At 45.1% G+C, this 22,328-nt stretch overlaps 2 protein-coding genes across 3 annotated transcripts in view; one reads left to right on the plus strand and one right to left on the minus strand.

Moving 5' to 3' along the window:
* pi4kb (phosphatidylinositol 4-kinase, catalytic, beta) overlaps window positions 1-22,328 on the minus strand; it is a 131,495-nt gene that overhangs the window by 39,289 nt on the left and 69,878 nt on the right. The window contains exon 3 of one of the 2 annotated variants that reach the window (XM_063041710.1): window positions 19,882-19,926. The exons of the other annotated variant lie outside the window; for it this stretch is intronic. Within the exon in view, the coding sequence (XP_062897780.1) occupies window positions 19,882-19,926 (45 nt within the window). The remainder of the gene's footprint in view (window positions 1-19,881; window positions 19,927-22,328) is intronic. 2 annotated transcript variants of the gene reach the window in all.
* Window positions 17,830-19,833, plus strand: LOC134342964 (uncharacterized). The gene is made up of 2 exons (XM_063041712.1): window positions 17,830-17,862; window positions 17,933-19,833. Exon 2 carries the CDS (start codon window positions 18,062-18,064, stop codon window positions 19,001-19,003), a length of 942 nt encoding a protein of 313 aa, XP_062897782.1. The 5' UTR covers window positions 17,830-17,862; window positions 17,933-18,061; the 3' UTR covers window positions 19,004-19,833.

The raw sequence follows: 22,328 nt of genomic DNA on the forward strand, positions 1-22,328 counted from the left end.
CCACAACCCCAATTAACTCTAACCTACGGATTTAGACAGATTAATGGAATGGACAAGAAAGCGGCAAATGAAATACAATGTTGGTAGTAGAAATAAATGTGCAGACTATTTTCTAAATGGGGAGAAAATCCAAAAAATCTGAGCTGCAAAGGGACTTGGGATTCCTTGTGCAGAACACCCAAAAGGTTAACTTGCAGGTTTGAGTTGGTGGTGAGGAAGGCTGTCGCATTCATTTCAAGAGGTTAAGTTATTCTAGGGATATGATGCTGAGGCTTTATAAGACACTGGTGAGGCCTCACTTGAATATTGTGAACAGTTTTGAGCTTCTCATTTAGAAAAAGATGTGCTGGTTTCTCATTTAAGAGGTTCACAAGGATGATGATTCCAGGAATGAAGGGGTTATCGTACGAGGACCGTTTGATGGCTCTGGGTCTGTATCCACTGGAATTTAGAAAGATTGCGGGGGGGGGGGCGGAGGATCTCATTGAAACCTTTCGAATGTTGAATGGCCTAGACCAGGGGTCGGCAACATAGATCACGTATTAATTGTTTATTATTTATTGTAGTGCCTGCACTGTTTTGTGCACTTTATGCAGTCCTGGATAGGTCTGTAGTCTAGTGTAGTTTTTCTGTTTTTATTATGTAGTTCAGTGCAGTTTTTGTATTGTTTCATGTAGCACCATGGTCCTGGAAAACGTTGTCTCATTTTAACTATGTTCTGTACCAGCAGTTATGGTTGAAATGACAATAAAAAGTGACTTGACTTAATGAGCGGACGGTGGGCCAAATAAATGCCATAAAAAACTTGAAGTATGGGAATTATCCATTTAAATACATCTAGTTATGTTTTGCCTCAAATTAATGAATAACGCATGCTAGAAAATCATTTGGGTTTAACCAAGGATGCCAATTAGTAATTAAAGAACTCAATTAAGGCATCTTTTGAATCTATTAAAAGGACACAAAGAATCTTTAAACATAAAACGTATGAACATGATGCATTGAATGGTGGTAAATTGAGTATAATAAAAAAGAAAATTTTAATGCCAGCAGTCGATAAATCAATGTGAAACTTGATGCTGTTAGTTGCTTGAAAGCTTCTCAATATTGGGTGTCAGACTTGTTGATGCCAAGAGCAAGACATTATCCAGATGGGCATCAGTCAATCTTGTTCTCAAATGGTTCTTGGTGTGCTACATTTTTGAAAATAATTGCTCACACAGGTAAGTGCTGCCAAACAACGATGCCATCACATGCAAATATCTGGATATTTAACATGAATTTCTTGTTAAGACACAGTGACGCTCTTTCTGTTTACAAGTTTGAACGATCCCATCTGAAAACCTGCACATACACAGAGAGTATCTAATACATATTAATAAGGTAGTCTGCCTTCCCATCATTCGTATACACTGGTGTTTGGTTTGGAACAAAACGGAACCTGAGGCCAGTGTAACAAGACGCCATGCACGTCCATCAGTGTGGTCGCGTGAAACACTCAGAATAAGGAAAAATTGCTCGCGGGCCGGATAAGCATAGTATCTCAGTATTTGCTCGCGGGCCAGTCAAAGTACCTTCGTGGGCCGGATCTGGCCCGCAGGCCATAGGTTACCTACCCCTGGCCTAGACAGAGTAGATGTGGAAAGGATCTTTCCCATGGTGGGAGAGTCTAGGACAAGAGGGCACAGCTTCAAGATAGAGAGGCAGCCATTTAAAACAGAGATGCCAAGAAAATTTTGTTCGCCGGGGTGGTGAATTTGTGGAATTTGTTACCACAGGCATCTGTGGAAGCCAGGTCGTTGAGTGTATTTAAGACCATAAGACATAGGAGCAGAATTAGGCCATTCAGCCCCTCAAGCCCACTCTGCCATTTCATCATGGCTGATCCCGGATCCCAGTCAACCCCACACATCTGCCCTCTCACCATATCCCTTGATGCTCTGACCAATCAAGAATCTATTCACATCCGTTATAAATATACCCATGGACTTAGCCACCACCAGTCTGTGGCAGAGCATTCCACAGATTCAACGCTCCTTGGCTAAAAAAAATCCTCCTTACTTCTGTTCTAAAAGGTCACCCCTTAATTTTGAGGCTGTGCCATCTAGTTGTGGATACCCCCACTAGAGGGAACATGCTCTGCACATCCACCTTACCTAGTCCTTTCAACATTCAAGCAACACACATCAAAGTTGCTGGTGAACGCAGCAGGCCAGGCAGCACCTCTAGGAAGAGGTACAGTCGATACTTTGGGCCGAGACCCTTCGTCAGGACTAACTGAAGGAAGAGCTAGTATCTCTTACCAGCTCTTCCTTCAGTTAGTCCTGACGAAGGGTCTTAGCCCGAAACGTCGACTGTACCTCTTCCTAGAGATGCTGCCTGGCCTGCTGCATTCACCAGCAACTTTGATGTGTGTTGCTTGAATTTCCAGCATCTGCAGAATTCCTCGTGTTTGCCTTTCAACATTTGGTAGGTTTCAATGAGATCCCCCCCCATTTTTCTAAATTCCAGTGAGTACAGGCCTAAAGCTGCCAACGCTCCTCATATGTTAACCTCTTCATTCCCCGAATCATCCTCATGAACCTCCTCTGGACTCTCTCCAATGACAATACTGTACATCCTTTCAGAGATAAGGGACCCAAAACTGTTGACAATACTCCAACTGCAGCCTGACTAGTGTCTAATAAATCTTTAGCATTATCTTGTTGTTTTTATATTCTATTCCTCTTGAAATAAATGCCAACATTGCATTTGCCTTCTTTACCACAGACTCAACCTGTAAATTAACTTTCTGGGAGTCTTGCACAAGGACTCCCAAGTCGCTCTCCAATTCTGATGTTTGAACTTCTCCTGATTTAGATAATAGTCCGCACTATTGTTCCTTTTACCTAAATGCATTATCGTACATTTCTCAACACTGTATTCCATCTGCCACTTTTTTGCCCATTCTTCTAACTTGTCTAAGTCCTGACGCAATCATATTGCTTCCTCAGCTCTACCTACCCCCACATCTATCTTCGTATCATTCGCAAACTTTGCCACAAAGCCATCAATTCCACTATCTAAATCTTTGACAAACAAGCTGACCCTGAGGAACAGCACTTTGTAATAGCAATGGCACTCACTCCTGCTCCCTGACACTCATGGACCTCTGGCACACTGCTAGTGCCTTCCACAGTAAAGACTTCGAGTAAACAACAGGAATTCTGCAGATGCTGGAAATTCAAGCAACACACATCAAAGTTGCTGGTGAACGCAGCAGGCCAAGCAGCATCTGTAGGAAGAGGTGCAGTCGACGTTTCAGGCCGAGACCCTTCGTCAGGACTAACTGAAGGAAGAGTGAGTAAGGGATTTGAAAGCTGGAGGGGGAGGGGGAGATGCAAAATGATAGGAGAAGCCAGGAGGGGGAGGGATAGAGCCGAGAGCTGGACAGGTGATAGGCAAAAGGGGATACGAGAGGATCATGGGACAGGAGGTCCGGGAAGAAAGACGGGGGGGGGTGACCCAGAGGATGGGCAAGAGGTATATTCAGAGGGACAGAGGGAGAAAAAGGAGAGTGAGAGAAAGAATGTGTGCATAAAATGAGTAACAGATGGGGTACGAGGGGGAGGTGGGGCCTAGCGGAAGTTAGAGAAGTCAATGTTCATGCCATCAGGTTGGAGGCTACCCAGACGGAATATAAGGTGTTGTTCCTCCAACCTGAGTGTGGCTTCATCTTTACAGTAGAGGAGGCCGTGGATAGACATGTCAGAATGGGAATGGGATGTGGAATTAAAATGTGTGGCCACTGGGAGATCCTGATTTCTCTGGCGGACAGAGCGTAGATGTTCAGCAAAGCGGTCTCCCAGTCTGCGTCGGGTCTCACCAATATATAAAAGGCCACATCGGGAGCACCGGACGCAGTATATCATCCCAGTCGACTCACAGGTGAAGTGATGCCTCACCTGGAAGGACTGTTTGGGGCCCTGAACGGTGGTAAGGGAGGAAGTGTAAGGGCATGTGTAGCACTTGTTCCGCTTACACGGATAAGTGCCAGAAGGGAGATCAGTGGGGAGGGATGGGGGGGACAAATGGACAAGGGAGTTGTGTAGGGAGCGATCGCTGCGGAATGCAGAGAGAAGGGGGGAGGGAAAGATGTGCTTAGTGGTGGGATCCCGTTGGAGGTGGCGGAAGTTACGGAGAATAATATGTTGGACCCGGAGGCTGGTGGGGTGGTAGGTGAGGACCAGGGGAACCCTATTCCTAGTGGGGTGATGGGAGGATGGAGTGAGAGCAGATGTATGTGAAATGGGGGAGATGCGTTTAAGAGCAGAGTTGATAGTGGAGGAAGGGAAGCCCCTTTCTTTAAAAAAGGAAGACATCTCCCTCATCCTAGAATGAAAAGCCTCATCCTGAGAGCAGATGCGGCAGAGACAGAGGAATTGCGAGAAGGGGATGGCGTTTTTGCAAGAGACAGGGTGAGAAGAGGAACAGTCCAGATAGCTGTGAGAGTCAGTAGGCTTATAGTAGACATCAGTGGATAAGCTGTCTCCAGAGACAGAGACAGAAAGATCTAGAAAGGGGAGGGAGGTGTCGGAAATGGACCAGGTAAACTTGAGGGCAGGGTGAAAGTTGGAGGCAAAGTTAATAAAGTCAACGAGTTCTGCATGCGTGCAGGAAGCAGCGCCAATGCAGTCGTCGATGTAGCGAAGGAAAAGTGGGGGACAGATACCAGAATAGGCACGGAACATAGATTGTTCCACAAACCCAACAAAAAGGCAGGCATAGCTAGGACCCATATGGGTGCCCATAGCTACACCTTTAGTTTGGAGGAAATGGGAGGAGCAAAAGGAGAAATTATTAAGAGTAAGGACTAATTCCGCTAGACGGAGCAGAGTGGTGGTAGAGGGGAACTGATTAGGTCTGGAATCCAAAAAGAAGCGTAGAGCTTTGAGACCTTCCTGATGGGGGATGGAAGTATATAAGGACTGGACATCCATGGTGAAAATAAAGCGGTGGGGGCCAGGGAACTTAAAATCATCAAAAAGTTTAAGTTCTCTGCCATTTCTTTGTTCTCCTATTACTACCTCACCAGCATCATTTTCTAGCGGTCGAATATCAACTCTCACCTCCCTTCTACTCTTTATATAACTGAAAAAACTTATAGTATCCTGCTTTATATTATCAGCTAGTTTGCTTTCATATTCCATGTTTTCCCTTCTTTTAGCTTTTTTAGTTAGCCCTGGTTGGATTTTAAAAGCTTGCCAACCAGCCAACTTCCCACTCACTTTTGCTAGCTCATATGCCCTTTCCTTGACTTTTATGCAGTCCTTAACATCCCTTGTCAGCCACAGTTGCCTAGCCTTGCCATTTGAGAACAACTTCTGTGGGACATACCTATCATGCGCATTGTGAACTATTCCTAGAAACTTCAGCCACCTCTGTTCTGCCACCATCCCTGCAAGTATTCCTCTCCAATCCACCTGGGCAAGCTCCTCTCTCATGCCTCTGTAATTCCCTTTATTCCACTGCGATATTGATACATGTGACTTGTGCTTCTCACTCTCAAATTGCAGTATGAATTCAGTCATATTATGATCATTGCTTCCTAAGAATTCCTTTTATGTTCAGATGACTAATAAAATCGGGGTAATTATGCAACACCTAATCTAAGGTAGCCTTTCCCCTAGATGACTCGAGGACAAGCTACTCTAAAAAGTCATCTCATAGGCATTCAACAAGTTCCCTCTCCTGCGTTTTGACACCAACCTGATTTCCCAATCCCCTTGCATATTGAAGTCACCATTACAATTGTGACATAACCCTTACTACATGCCCTTTCCAGCTCCCATAATTGAAGGCAGAGATTGATGGGTTCCTGAGAGGGCACGGCATCAAAGGTTGCGGAGAGAAGACCAGGCAGTGGGACTGAGAAGGGAAGAAAGGATCAGCTATGATTGAATGGTGGAAAAGAATTGATGGGTCAAATACCCTAAATCTGCTATGTCTTATAGTATAACCACGGGACATTTAACAATGACCAATTAACCTACCCAAAATGTCTTTGGACAGCGGAAGGAAACTGGAGCACCTGGGGAAAAGCAATGCATTCCACAGAGACTCCTTATAGAATGACGCCGGAATTGAACTCCAAACTCCGGAACGCCCTGAGCTGTTGTGGTAGTGTAACCGTTACACTACCGTGTGAGTGGATGGATGGATGGAAAGGATGGGAAACGGGCTTGCTTTGTTTTTGCTGTGTTGTTTTGATTTGTTGTCGTTGTTCTGTGCTGCTCTGCCAAGCATTGGGATTAATAAATACATCTAACAGAAAGTGCAGAGCAGATAAATGATAAAGTGCACAATAATAACAAAGTAGATTGTTGAGGCCTGGAGTCAGCAGATCCTGAGTGCCCGGGATGGGATGTGACAGGAGTCCTGCTGTCTTGTCTGTCTCCTGGTGATCTGATTCGAGTTATCAGGCGTGTTGAGGCGATATACACCTCTGGGGGTTGGGGGAGCGACAAACATAGAACAATACAGTGCTTCGGCCAGACTGCGTTACAGAGAGAGAGAGAGAGAGAGAGAGAGAGAGAGTGGTCGGTGTGTGGAACACACTGCCAGGGCTAGTGGTAGAGGCAGATACATTAGGGACATTTAATAGACTCTTATGCACATGGCAGAATGAAAAATGGAGGGCTATGTGGGAGGGAAGAGTTAGATTGATCTTAAAGTAGGTTAAAAGGTCAGCACAAGATTATGAGCCAAACAACCTGTACTGTTCTATAGTGGTGCTAGAAAGTTTGTGAACCCTTTGGAATTTTCTCTATTTCTGTATTTAGTTTTGAGAAAAATGTTCCAATATTACATGTATTTGTTGGAAAAAGTATGTGGACCTCTAGGATTATCAGTTCATTTCAAGGGGAAATTAGAGTCAGGCGTTTCAATCAATGGGATGACAATCAGGTGAGAGTGTGGGAGGCCCTGCCCTATTTAAAGAAGATAAACCTGAGTCTTCACTATCAAAGTCTAATCTTCACCATGGAGTTTTTTTTTGGAGTGTGCCATGTCTTAATCAAAGGAGATTTCGGAGGCCCTCAGAAAAAAAAGTTGTTGATGCTCACCAGGCTGGAAAAGGATACAAAAGCATTTCTAAAGAGTTTGGGTTCCACCAATCTACAGACAGGGAGATGGTGTACAAATAGAGGAAATTCAACACCACTATTACTCTCCCCAGGTATGGTCGACCAACAAAATCACTCCAAGTAATATTCCAGGAGGTCACAAAGAAACCCCAGGATAACATCTAAGGAGCTACAGGCTGCTTGCATTGGCTAATGTTAACAATGGTGTGCATGGCAAGATTGCAAGGAGAACATTGCTGCCTGTCTAAGGTTTGCTAAACACCATTTGGATAAGCCAAAGGCTATTGGAAGAATGTTCTGTGGATGGATGAGCCTAAAATAAAACTTTTTTGGCTTAAATGAGAAATGTTATGTTTGGTAAAAACAAACACTGTATTCCAGCACAAGAACCTCATTCCGGCTGTGAAACATGGTGGTGGCAGTGTCATGGCTTGGGCCTGCTTTGCTGTCTTGGTTCCAGGACAGCTTGTCATCATTAATGGACCTATGAATTCTGAATTGTACCAGCAAATTCTACAGGAAAATGACAGGGTATCTGTCCATGAACTGAAGCTCAAGAGAAAGTGGGTCATGCAGCAAGACGACGACCCTAAACACAGGTCAGTCTACTAAAGGAACGTTAAAGCAGAAGAAAATTCATGTTTTGGAATGGCCAAGTCAAAGTCCTGACTGCAATCCTATAGAAATGTTGTGGAAGGCCCTAAAGCAAGCAGTTCATGCAAGGAAGCCCACCAATGTCCCAGAGTTGAAGCAGTTTTGTAGGGAGGAATGGCTTAAAATTCCTCCAAGCCGATGTGCAGGACTGATCAACAGTTACCGGAAATGTTTGGTTGAAGTTATTGCTGTATAAAGGGGTCACATCAGTTACTGAAAGCAAAGGTTCACATACTGGGTCATTTTTCTCAATTATTAAATGAACAAGTAAAATGTTTTTTGTGTTATTTGTTTAATTGGGTTCTCTTCACTTAGCTTTAGGACCTATATACAGATCTGATCACATTTTAGGTCATATTTATGCAGAAATAGAGACAATTTACACAAACTTTCTCTAGCACCACTGTATGTTCTAGACTGTTCCTAAAGCAGGACAACCAAGACTGTGGCAATAGGCCCAAACAGCTGCCGCTTGTGGTTTCAAGGCTTCAGGCAAGGACTGAAGTGAAACTTGATGGCTCCACTCTTAGCCACAACAGTGTTAAAGCATCTGATCTCTGACAACAGCCCACTTGGCTTCAGGCTCTGAGCCAACTCACGGCAACCATGACCATGAGAGAGGCTCACTCCTGCTAAGCACTACCAAGGCTGGGCTGTTAATAGACATCCTAGCCCACAAGAACATCCTGGGAACACTTGGACCATGTGTGCTGGCCAGTCTGCTAACCAGCACACATTTGGAAGCAATTATAAAGACATTTAAATAATAAACTGAAATAGATAACCCCTCATGGTCTTGAACTGCTGTATCTGACCAACAGATTTTAAACAACAGGGGTCTTTTTTTAAAAATTCAGATCCATCCCTCATTTGTAATTGAGAGTAAACCACATGAAGTACGGATACCCATGGACTAAAGCAAGAACGTTAATGACTGTGGACCCCTCTTACCCCTTCTCCCCACTCCGGTGCCATTCCTCCTTCCTATCCACCCATGGCCCATTTTCTTCTCCTATCAGATTCCTCCTCCTTCAGTCCTTTATCTCTTCAACCTATCCCATCTTACATCACCCCTCCACAACCCACTTTCTCCCTCACCTGTCTTTACCTATCACCTTCCAACTTGCACTGCTTTCCCTTCCCGCCTTCTTATTCCCGTTTATCCCCCCTTCCCTTTCACTCTTGATGAAGAGACTCGGCCCTAAACGTTGACTCTTTATTCCCCTCCACAGATGAGGCCTGACCTGCTGAGTTCCTCCAGTATTTTGTGTGTTTTTCAAAAAACTCACACTCGTTTCTTCATCACACTTTATTTACTTGTGCACAAGGATAACAACCCGGACCATCACCAAACTTCTGAAGCTTGGACAAAGAAATGCCATTTTTGTACAGAAATTAACTCGATGGTTACCGTTATTGACAACCTGGTAACCATTGTAGATGTTCAAATTCCTCATCTGTATGTCATCAATCACAATAATACAGTCATTAATAGCCAATAAGATCTCCATGTTAAAGGCCAATAATACTTCAGAATTAGTAAACTTACTGACCCATAGAAAGTGTCACTTGAGAATCCTTGTTTACATTCTTATCTTGTCTCAGTATGCAAATGGATCTGGAATCCCACTGTACAAAGGGAAGCTATGCTCTTCAACAACCTTTCTTCTCTGGGTTGACTACGCACTGATTGACTACCCTTGCCTGCACACCGTTAACCCTTTTCTTGCTGCAACTTCCACAACTGAGTTGGGGTTGATGACCTATTGAGGCCCTCTGCTGGTTGGGGTCGACCATGAATGTTGCATCCCAGACATATAGGACATACACAATCAAGCCAGGCCAGTTCAATATGGAGAGCAAGCTGTTGCTTATGTAACAGGCTCTGCCTCTCCACGCTGCTGTTAAATCCAAAGGAATGGCAGAGACCAGTTTGGCACCAGAGGTGTTGCAGGAGTTGCCAGACAGCGTTGAACTCAATGAAGGACAGCCTTAAGGACTCCAGCTCCAGCGTTTTCCTCAGGGTTTACTCCTGAAGTCTTCCCTATGAGTGGGTATACTCAAAAGGTGGAGAATTGCGATCGGAGTTTTCCTTCTCCTAGATGAACTGCCAACTACAGCTGACAAGCCTCATCTACCCAAAGCGACTGGTTTTCAGGTGCCAGTAACCTGCTTTTGTCTCTTCTCCTGTCAGTAGAAAACCGTTCCACCGGACTTAGTAGCTAAGCTACACATGAAGGTCAGGACTTGGACTTGGTTGTCAAACACTATTTGCCATTGGGAGCATTTAATAGGTGGTAGCCACTACCACCCAGCCTGGTTGTGACAGCCTTAAGAACCAATTTATTAATTCCATGTTACAGTCAGTGCACCATAAAATGACTGTAAATGAATGATTACACCCAGGCAAAATGGACAAGATGGTTTCCAGTAATGCTAGAGTCCAGACATGTCATTGGAATATTCATAAACACAAGAGATTCTGCAGATGCTGGAATTCCAGAGCAACATGCATAACATGCTGGAGGAACTAAGCCACTCAGGCAGCATCTATGAAAATGAATAAACAGTCGACGTTTTAGGCCTCATTAACTTGATGAAGGGTCTCGGCTCGAAACATCGACTGTTTACTCATTTCCACTGGAATGTTCATCTAGGAATATGCACTTGTACACTGGAACAACAGAATGTCCACTTCTAGAAGGTGTAAATTAGAAGTAAGATCTGAAGAATCTACACTTGGGGGTAGCAGTAACCATTACAAAAACAAAAGAACCATGAGAGGTATGGCACAAGATCACACGATCACGATCTCGTAACTCAACTCCAGTCAGCTGCCTGAATTACTATGTACTCACCAGCTGAAAATATGAATCTAATAGAAAAAAAGGACCAAGCATTCAAAACATTCTAAAGGATAACAGCCATGAGGAAAGGATTCCTCCCAATCTGTCCCGAACATACAACTACCAATATCCAAACTTCTCTTAAGTGCTCTATTTGCTTTATTCTTAGGACAGGTCCAATGCCATATTTAACTTTGCTGATGACAACAACTGACACCAACTGATAATGAATTAGCATACAGGAGGGATCGGATACAGCAGCTTTTCCAGGTCCAACCAAGGGTGTGATTGTTCATCCTTCACATCTTTTCCACAATTGCAAGGCTCTGCTGGTTATCGAGAACATCGAGTACAGCAGGTCTACCTCGGTAGCAAGTGGCTGAACAGTGGTCGAGCTGGACTTGTTGCGCACCGTGTTGCAGCCTGCCACTCAGAGAAGAAGGCATTAGTGACAGTGTGTGGATAACATCCACTGACTCTCCTTTGTTTATCCTACCTGTTATTTCCTCAAATAAGTCAAACAGATTTGTCAAGCAAGATTTCTCCGTAAGGAAACCATGCTGACTTTGGCCTACTTTATCATGCGCCTCTAAGTACCTCGAAACCTCGTCCTTAATAATGAACTCCAACATCTTCCCAACCACTGGTGAGGCTAATAACTACCTTTCTTCTGCCTCCCTCCCATCTTTGAAGAGTGGAGTGACATTTGCAATTTTCCAATCCTCTGGAAGCATTCCAGAATCTAGTGATTTCTGAAAGATCATTACTAATGCCTCTACAATTTCTTTGGCTACCTCTTTCAGAATCCTGGGGTGTAATCCATCTGGTCCAGGTGACTTATCCACCTTCAGATCTTTCAGCTTCCCAAGCACCTTCTCCTTAGTAATTGCAATTACACTCACTTCTACCCCCGACACTCTCAAATTTCTGGCATAATGCTAGTGTGTTCCACAGTAAAGACTGACACAAAATACTTAATCAGTTCGCCCGCCATTTCCTTGTTCCCCAGTACTACCTTTCCAGCATTGTTTTCCATCATTCAGATATCCACTCTTGCCTCTCTTTTACTCTCTATATATCTGAAAAAACTTTTGGTATCCTTTTTGATATTATGGGCTAGTTTACCTTCATATTTCATCTTTTCTCTTCTTTTTGTTACCTTTGATTAGTGTTTAATCCTCTGACTTCTCTCTAATTTTTGCTCTATTATATGCTCTCCCTCTTGCCTTTATGCTATCTTTGACTTCCCTTTTCAGTCATAGTTACCTCATTCTTCCTTTAGAATACTACTTCATCTTTGTATGTACCTATCCTGCACCATCTGAATTGCCCCCAGAAACTCCAGCCATTGCTGTTCTGTCATCATCCCTGCTAGTGCCCCCTTCCAACCAACTTTTGCCAGCTCCCTTCTCATGCATCTATAGCTCCCTTTACTCCACTGATTCATCTGACTTTAATTTCTCCCCCTGAAACTGCATGGTGAATTCTATCATATCATGATCACTCCCTCCCAAGGGTTCCTTTACCTTAAGCTCCATAGTCAAATCTGGTTCATTACACAACCCCCAATCCAGAATTGCCTTTCCACTAGTGGGCTCCATCACTAACTGTTCTAAAAAACCATCTTGAGGGCATTCTACGAATTCTCTCTCTTGGGATCCAGCACCAACCTGATTTTCTCAATCTACCTGCTTACTGAAATCCCCCACGACTATCAGAACATTGCCCTTATTACAGGCCTTTTCTATTTTCCAATGAAATTTACACCCCATATCCTGGTTACTATTTGGTGGCCTGTATGCAACTCCCATTAGGGTTTTTGTACCCTTAACTCTACCCACAGGGATTCTACACCTTCTGATCCTATGTCACCTCTTTCTTAAGACTTGAACTCAGTTTTTACCAAGAGCCACCCCATCCCCTCTACCTACCTGCCTTTCCTTTGATACAAGGTGTACTTAACAACTATATTCTTCTTTCAACCACGACTCAGTGATGCCCATGTCATACTTGCCAAATCATAAATGCGCAACAAGACCATCCACCTTATTCCGTATTCAAATATATGTGCATTCAAATACAACACCTTTGGTCCTGATTTATCACCCTTTTAGATTTTTGCCCCCAATTTACATTTCAACTCATCCCATTTTGCCCAATCATCTGCCTGTCCTTCCTCAGTTTCACGACATGCTGCATTGACTTGTATACCAAATGCCCCACCCTCAACACTATCATTTCAGTTGCCATACCCCTGTCAAATTAGTTTAAACCCTCCCCAACAGCTATAGCAGACCTGTTCATATGTTTCTCCCCCCACCCCCGCCCTTGGGTTCAGGTGTAACCTCTCCTTTTATACAGGTCATACCTTCCCCAGAAGAGATACCAATGATGGAGAAATCTGAAATTGCACCTTGCATCACTTCACCTTTACTATCATCCTATCCTGCCCTGAGTGGCACATGGTACTGGGAGTAATCCAGATATTACTACCTTGGAGGCCCTGCTCTTTAGCCTCTTCCCTAAATCTCTATACTCAGTGCGCAAGATATATTCCCTCTTTCCACTTATATTATTGGCGCCAATGTACACCATGACCTCGCTGCTCACCCTCCCTCTTGAGAATCTTCTGCAGCCACTTTGAGACATGAGACATCCTGGACTCTAGCAACTGAGATGTAACACACCGTCCTGGCTTCCCTGGCACAGCTGTTGGATCTGCTGTCTGTCCCCTCACTATTGAGCCTCCTGTCACCATCACTCTGCGGGACCTTACCCTTCCCTGCTGAACTTCAGAGCTGGCCTGGCTGCTGCTGCTGCTGTGTCCCGATAGGTCATCCTCCCAACAGTATCCAAAGTGGTATACTTGTTGCTGAGGGGTATGGCACTATATTGACTGCTTACTCCCCTTACTTCTCCTGGTGGTCACACATCTACTGGGTGTGACCACCTCAGTAAAAGCCTCATAAATGAGGACTTTCCGCCTCCCAGATAGTCCCAAGTACATCCAGCTCCATTTCCTTGACCTGGGTGCACTTCCTACAGATGTAATAATTAGGGAAACTGTTAGGTACCCTGAAATCCCACACCTCACAGCAGAAACATTCCACTGCCTGAACTATCATACTACCTACACTTATCTTACCTCTAACTTCTCAAACTCTGTTCTTGTAGAAATGTGACTCCAGGATCACATCCGTGCCCCATCAATCTGCAGGCCATGACACTCAGGAACTTAGTTATTAAAAAAAAAAGTAATATGGCCTTTGTCTTCTGCTATATGTGCTGTGTTCTGTGTTTGACTGTTGATTCTGGGTTTCACACCTTGATCCCAGAGAAACAGTTTCATTTGTGTACTCATGTGTATGATTGGATGACAATTAAACTTGAACATGAACGTCTGGCTGAATGGTGCCACAACAACAAATTCTCACTCAACATCTTCCTTTGCTTAATCAGCTTCCTCTGAATTGCGTCTTGATTTGCCTCAACTACACTTCGGCCCGAAAAGTCACGAGTTTATTCTCCTCCATAGAAGCTGCCTGACTTACTCAGTTCCTCAAGCATTTTGTATATGTTGCTCTAGATTCCCAGCATCTGCAGAATCTCTTGTGGTTACACCGTGTGAGATTGTAACATACAAAACAGCTCATTCAAACTGCTTCAATATGATCACGATGGCACAAGGACGGTAGAATCTAAAGCAAGTGATGAGGAGGCATCACAGTCAGTGAGTCACTATCTCACAGAACAGTGACTTGACTCCAATCACAACCTCTGGCACTGTGCAAGTACGTGTGTGTATTTTGCGTGTTCTCCGCATAATGGCATGAGATTCCACCCTCTACCCACCTTTCCAGATCAATTGGCTACTGCACCCTCTATTGTGAACCCTCGGGAGCAGGGGGCAGAAGTTGATAGCGATATGAGGAGAATAAAATGGGTCAAGGTAGTAGGATTGGGGTGAAAATTGGCACCAGGATGACACCATCCTGATGGGCCTGCTTCTGTGCTGTATCTGTGACTCGAAGGTCATGGCTAATCTTGAACCTCAGCTTCAATTTCCTGCTTATATCCCTTGATTTCCTTAAAATCCAACAACTTATCAGGGAATAGGTTCAGGAGCATGAAGACCCACACTCAACGATTTAGGAACAGCTTCTTCCCCTCTGCCATCAGATTTCTGTACGGTCCATGAATCTACGAACGATTTTGCTCTCTTTTGGTACTGCTTATATATTTTTAAACTATTTCCCATTGTAACTTCGAGTATTTTTTTAAGTACTGCGCGATACTGCTGCTGCAAAACAATGAATTTCATGACCTACAGGTGTGTCAGTGATATTAAACAGAACAGATTTTGCAGATGCTGAAAATCTTGAGCAACACAGAAAGAATGCTGGAGGAACTCAGCAGGTCAGGCAGCATCCACGGAGGAGAATAAACAGTCGACGCTTCAGGCCGAGACCCTTCATCAGGACTCTCCAGCTGCCTGGGCCTGGAACTGCGGAATTCTCTCTCTCTCTCCCTCACATATATATATATTTTTTCTTCTTTTTCTCTCTCTCCCTCACTCTCCCCTTTAGCCCATGTTTAGCTAAGTTTGTGATCATCTACACTGATGAGGGTCCTGAACTGATGAAGGGTCCCGGCATGAAATATCAACTGTTTATCCCCCGCCACAGATGCTGCCTGACTTGCTGAGTTCCTCCAGCATTTTGTACATAAGGCTCAGTGATAATAAGCCTAATTCTGGACCTCCTTGCAAAAGAGATCAACATACCACCTGCTTTCCCAATTGCCTCTTGTACCTACCAGTAGGTGGCTGCTCATTCCCAAGGTAAAGCAATCTTTTTCCCAAACTCCTCATTGAATTGGAGCACTGTTCTCATTTCCAATTTACCTTCTACAGTCAGGTGAAAACAGGAAGATAGTCTTGGTGCCCATGCTATCAGATATTTCATAGTCTCAACAGCCTCATCCCCATGCGTTGCTACATTGACCTAATGATGGAATCCGAAGGTGGTATCTTCTGCGTTCATGCTCTTCTAGCCCTGTAGTGCCAGGACAATAATACAACTGCATGGTGAACAGTACAATCAATTGCCCACAGAGAATCACGTCACACATGGACTCCACTGGTTGCCAGCGACCCGATTCTTCCGTAAATTTTCCAAGATAGTCCTGCTTCAATGCATTCACTAATGACAGGACACAGTACATATTCCATTTGTTTAGTTATATATACACACACATACATATACATACACACACATATATACACACACACACACACAAATAACAAGCCCACCCACCTTGACCCTTATGACCAATTTAACTACTCACCCATATGAATTTGGGAAGTGGGAGTAAAATGGAGATCCCAGACGAAATCCACACGGTCAAGGGGAAAATGTACAGAAAGCAGCTGGAATTGACCCAGGGTGTCATTAGCCCTGTAATAGTTTATGCTAACTACCCACCCCTTTCCTTTACCATTAGCCCATATAAAGGGGTGACTTAAAGTCAATTAACCTACCAGCACTTCTTCAGTATACATAGTAAAACCCACACAGTCACAAAGAAAACATGCAAGCACCCGTGATGGCTTCCAATCCCGGCTCCCAAAGCACGCGCGATGGCTACTAAATCCAGCTCCCAAAGCACCCACGATGGCCACCGAACTCAGCGCTTGGTGCTGAGAGGCAACAATACTAACCGCTGTTCCTCAGTGCAGAGCCCAACAGCAAATCTTACTTTGGCCCCTTGTCCAGCAGTCCTGTTCCTCTCCTCTCTCCTCACAGTTGTTCAAATTACCGCCCTCGAGTAGTTACCCCATTCTATGTAACATTGGGATTTCCAGCGTCCTACCCACACAACCAACTGGTCTTCCCAATACAGTTGGCATATACTAATCTGCATTTGCATCCAGCAGGGGAGCATAGTGGTTAACGTAACGCTATAATGGCACTAAAAAGCCAGGTTCAATTCCCACCACTGTCTGTAAGGAGTCTGTATGTTTTCCCCATAACTGTGGGGGTTTTCTCTGGGTGCTCCGGTTTCTTCCCACATTCCAAAGACGTATGGATTGGGGGCTATCGTGTCAGTGCCAGAATGTGTAGCGACACTTGCAGGCTTCTCCCAGCAGATCCTTAGAATGCGCTGGTTGTAGGTGTCAGCAACACACTTCTCAATATGTCTTGATGTAAACGTGACAAATAAACTAACTTTTCTATAAGCATACATCCAGGACACTTCCCAATTTACTCCAGCCTTTGGGAGTTCCAACCGGCCACCACTCCACCTCCCACTCCAGATTAAAGGGTTCCAGTAATTCCTCACAAAGGCTTGGAAACCAGGACCTTCTTTTTCAGGATGTAGTTCACGATCAAACCTTTTTCAGGATGTAGTTCACGATCAAACCATGCTGGCTATTGTCTAATCACTGAACAACAGCAGCCAAGGTTAGGGAGGAAGCAAGAGGATGGCAAGGAATGAAAAAAAAATCTATGTTCCAGACCACAGCACTCTGTCCTTTCCCCACAACTAGTATGGGGGAAGGAAGGGTGGGGAGATGGAGAGGACAGAACAGCTGAAAAGATAGAAAAATCAAATACAGCAATAGGGGTGAGATGGTAATAAACATAATCCCATTAATCAACAGAGAGGCAGAATGAAGGAACCAACAGTTCTCGCAGAAACAGTATTTTCTCAGGCCAGTGTTTCTTTCATTTTGATGGGCATCAGCTTTAATCTCAGTCAGCAATCAATTGTTTTTTTTTTGCTGATTATTTTTTGTTTCTAAGATAAACATTGCGCTAGAGGGGGCCATGGGCCAGTAAGCTGTTGGTCACGATCCTTGACCCAGTCAGGGGAAGAGGCAGGGGTGGATACGGAGGGGCAGATTTCACATACAAAGGGTGGCAGGTATACGAATGAGCTGCCAAAGGAAGAGGTAAAAGTGGGTACAGGGAGAAGGTTTCATACACAGACAGTGGCGGGTATATGAGCTGCCAATACAAGGTGTCGAGGTGGGAAAAGGGGACAAGGTTTCATACATGATAGTGGTGGGTATACGAACTGCCAGTACAAGGTATTAAAGGTGGGTACAGAGGAGGTTTCATACACAGACTGTGGCGGATATATGGAATGAGCTGCCAGTGCAAGGTGCAGAGGTGGGTACAGGGGAGAAAGTTTCATACACAGACAGTGGTGGGTATACAAGATGCCAGTGCAAGGTGCAGAGGTGGGTACAGGGGAGAAAGTTTCATACACAGACAGGGTGGGTATACAAGATGCCAGTGCAAGGTGCAGAGGTGGGTACAGGGGAGAAAGTTTCATACACAGACAGTGGTGGGTATACAAGATGCCAGTGCAAGGTGCAGAGGTGGGTACAGGGGAGAAAGTTTCATACACAGACAGTGGTGGGTATACAAGATGCCAGTGCAAGGTGCAGAGGTGGGTACAGGGGAGAAAGTTTCATACACAGACAGTGGTGGGTATACAAGATGCCAGTGCAAGGTGCAGAGGTGGGTACAGGGGAGAAAGTTTCATACACAGACAGTGGTGGGTATACAAGATGCCAGTGCAAGGTGCAGAGGTGGGTACAGGGGAGAAAGTTTCATACACAGACAGTGGTGGGTATACAAGATGCCAGTGCAAGGTGCAGAGGTGGGTACAGGGGAGAAAGTTTCATACACAGACAGTGGTGGGTATACAAGATGCCAGTGCAAGGTGCAGAGGTGGGTACAGGGGAGAAAGTTTCATACACAGACAGTGGTGGGTATACAAGATGCCAGTGCAAGGTGCAGAGGTGGGTACAGGGGAGAAAGTTTCATACACAGACAGTGGTGGGTATACAAGATGCCAGTGCAAGGTGCAGAGGTGGGTACAGGGGAGAAAGTTTCATACACAGACAGTGGTGGGTATACAAGATGCCAGTGCAAGGTGCAGAGGTGGGTACAGGGGAGAAAGTTTCATACACAGACAGTGGTGGGTATACAAGATGCCAGTGCAAGGTGCAGAGGTGGGTACAGGGGAGAAAGTTTCATACACAGACAGTGGTGGGTATACAAGATGCCAGTGCAAGGTGCAGAGGTGGGTACAGGGGAGAAAGTTTCATACACAGACAGTGGTGGGTATACAAGATGCCAGTGCAAGGTGCAGAGGTGGGTACAGGGGAGAAAGTTTCATACACAGACAGTGGTGGGTATACAAGATGCCAGTGCAAGGTGCAGAGGTGGGTACAGGGGAGAAAGTTTCATACACAGACAGTGGTGGGTATACAAGATGCCAGTGCAAGGTGCAGAGGTGGGTACAGGGGAGAAAGTTTCATACACAGACAGTGGTGGGTATACAAGATGCCAGTGCAAGGTGTAGAGGTGGGTACAGGGAAGGTTTCATATGCAGACAGTGGCGGGTATACAAGCTGCCAGTCCAAGAGGTGGGAAAAGGGGAGGTTTCAGACACAGACAATGGCGGGTATATGAAACAAGCTGCCAGAAGAAAGGGTAGAGGTGGGTACTGAGGAGAAGGTTTCACACACAGAGGATGGCAAGTACATGGAACGAGTTGCCAAAGGAAGAGGTAGAGCGAGGTAGAGCCCATCTAGTCCATGCTGAACTATTACTCTGTCATGTCAAGGCGGCTTGACATTTTCCCATGCATCCATTTTGGTCTGGCTCTGCCCTTGGGGGTTTTGATGGGAGACCGGGGATGGAGCATTAAGGCTGCAGCCAATCTGTCCAGCACACCTTTAGTGGGATGGCCTCAAAGGAGTGTTGCCCTGATGGGAGCCAGTGCCCCCTTGCCACTGGATAATCAACATGAGGGTATTCCCTCATGCCTACAGGGTGGTATAGAAGGAAACTTTAGGGGGTGCTATGCTAGCCTACAGGCCAAATCATTGGGTATATTTAAAGTGGAGGTTGATAGGCATGTAATTAGCAAGGGGAGAAGGCAGGAGGATGGGGATTTTGAAACTCTGCTCAGCCAATCAACATGTTTAATTGGACGGCTTCAAGGGAGTTTTACCTTGGCGGGAACCTACACTACAGTCTCTGCAGATAACTGGGTCTACAGGGGTCAAGGAGGAAATTTGGGGCGGGGGGGGGTGGTATGCCAGCCTATGTATTTTGAACTGCTCAGCCAATCAAAATGTTTTTCAGGTCTATTGCCCTGAGTAGCACTCGGAGGAAATACTGTTTAGAAGGAAGCAGCCAGCAACCCAGCCACCACAACAAGAACTGGACACTTACAGTGCGGTCATCTCTACCAATACTCTCATTACTGGACGAAAGCGCCTGGGAAACAGGGGGAAGGAAAGGTTGTGTTATTATTTCTTTCAATCTTTGCACAAGAAACTCTCTCGCGTAGCGGTTAACATGACACTATTACAGCTCGGGGGGGGGGCGTCGGATTTCGGAGATCAATTCCAGCGTCCTCCATAACAAAGTTTGTACTTTCTTCCCGTGTGCATGTGGGCTTCCTCCGGTTTCCTCCCACAATTCAAAGACGTACCAGTGAGTTGGTTAAACTAGTCATTGCAAATTGTCCTGTGATTGGGCTAGGAATATATAAGTGGGCTGTTGGACAAAACAGGCCATTGGGCGGTAACGATTTGTATCTCTAAGTGAAGTAAATAAGTAAGCAAACATTGTATGCTCCACTAATCTTTACAATCACCAGCACCCGAGACTGGCAAATAATTCATGTTTGTTTTATCAATATTCTTAAAATTACTTTAAAATGTCATATGAAATTAATTTTGCTAATCACTGGCGTTATAAGAAACCTTACTGACTGACCTGCTGAGTTTCTCCAGCATTTTGTGTGTAACAAACGTGGATTGATACATCATCTAGAGTTCTCCCTCCACAGATGCTGTCTGAACTGCTGAGTATTGCCAAACTGTTGTGTTTTTATCTCAGCGTTGTAGCGGCTGCAGTATTGAAATCCAAGCAAAACACCAAGTGCGGTAGGCACTCAGCAGGTCAGATGGCATCTGGAAATGGACAGTCAGCGTTTCAAGGTGCAAAACACCAACTGCCCATTTCCCTCCACGGATGCTGCCTGTCCTGCTGATTTCCTCCAGCTGTTTGTTTCCTTTGCTCCAGATTCCAGTATCAGCAGTCTCTTGCATGTACACTGAAATGAGTCATTTACTTAGAGACGGAGCATGTAACAGGCCCTTCCAGCCCAACAAGCCCACGCTGCCCAATTAACTAACCAATCCATACTTCCTCGGGAGGTGGGAAGGGAATCGGAACACTTGGAGAAAACCCAAGCTTCACTGTTCAGCCATTGAGTGTGTCACTAAACAGCTTCATAACAATTGGAGAACTTTGAGGAAAGAAATGACATTTCTTCTTCTATAGCGTGACAAGGCATTTCAGCACAAGCTTTAGCCAGTTAGTGGGATGGATCCCATTAATAGCTTTTGGGCAGGGATTTAGGCTCCCAACGCAAGCCCCAGGTGCAGATTCTCCCTAAGCTCATTTAAGTGGAGTTGTCCGCTTGCTTATCAAGGTGCTTGGACAATAGCAGGTGCATGGACAAGAAATATTTAGTCTTGCCCATGTTCAACATTCATAACCTGTCCTGGTAACCAAGCCCTGACAGCTGAGTCAAAGGCAGGATGGGCTCTGGACTGTGGTACTAACACAGATCCTGTTTGTCACTGGGCCTGGTGATTGCCTGTCTTAATTGCACAGTGCCCTCCTGATACCACTTCCAACATCACACTCTGCCAATGTCCAATGGTTCTCCAGGCCACTTGTTTGGCTCCCATTACTGACAGAAACACCGCTGATTAAATTAGCTTCACTTGTCACATGTACGTCAAAACATGAAGTCAAATGCATCGATTGCATCAATGACCAACACAGTCTAAGGCTGTGCTGGGGGCAGGCCACTAGTGCCAACACGTTTCCAGCACCAACAAAGCATGCCCATAACTTCCTAACCTTAACCCATCCATCTTTGGAATATGGGAGGAAACCAGAGCATCTGGAGGAAACCATCACAGGAAACTCCTTATAGAGAGCAGCAGAAACTAATCACAAATCACTAGCACTGCAAAGCACTAAGCTAACCGGCAGGTTTGGAATTCCCTTCCTTAATTATTTCAACAGGAAAGGACACTTGGCCCACTGAGTCCATGTTGGCACCAAGCAGAGCAATCCTATCAGCCCTATATGGTGCAGCACAGTGGCACAGTGCTTACTGTGATGCTTTACTGTACCAATGACTGGGGTTCAACTCCTACGGCTGACTGGAAGCAGCTTGTACGTTCTCTCTGTGACTGCGTGGGTTTCCTTCAGATGCTCCAGTTTCCTCCCGCGTAGAAACACAGAAAACCTACAGGCCCTTCAGCCCACAATGCTGTGCTGAACGTGTACTTACTTTAGAAATTACCTAGGGTTACCCATAGCCCTCTATTTTTCTAAGCTCCATGTACCTACCCAGGAGTCTCTTAAAAGACCCTATCGTATCTGCCTCCACCACCATCGCTGGCAGCTCATTCCACGCACTCACCTCTCTGCGTAAAAAACTTAACCACAGAGTCAACCTGCGCAGCAGCTTTGAGTGTCCTGTGGATTTGGACCCAAGATCCCTCTGATCCTCCACACTACCAAGAGTCTTACCATTAACACTTATATTCCACATTGGAGACAGTCCACAGGACGTTCACAAGAATGATCCC

This window comes from Mobula hypostoma, chromosome 2, assembly GCF_963921235.1.
Source record: "Mobula hypostoma chromosome 2, sMobHyp1.1, whole genome shotgun sequence".
Taxonomy (NCBI): domain Eukaryota; kingdom Metazoa; phylum Chordata; class Chondrichthyes; order Myliobatiformes; family Myliobatidae; genus Mobula; species Mobula hypostoma.

Coding starts and splice junctions, on each gene's coding strand:
- LOC134342964 (XM_063041712.1), top strand. CDS start 18,062: ATGCCAGTGCAAGGTGCAGAGGTGGGTACAGGGGAGAAAGTTTCATAC.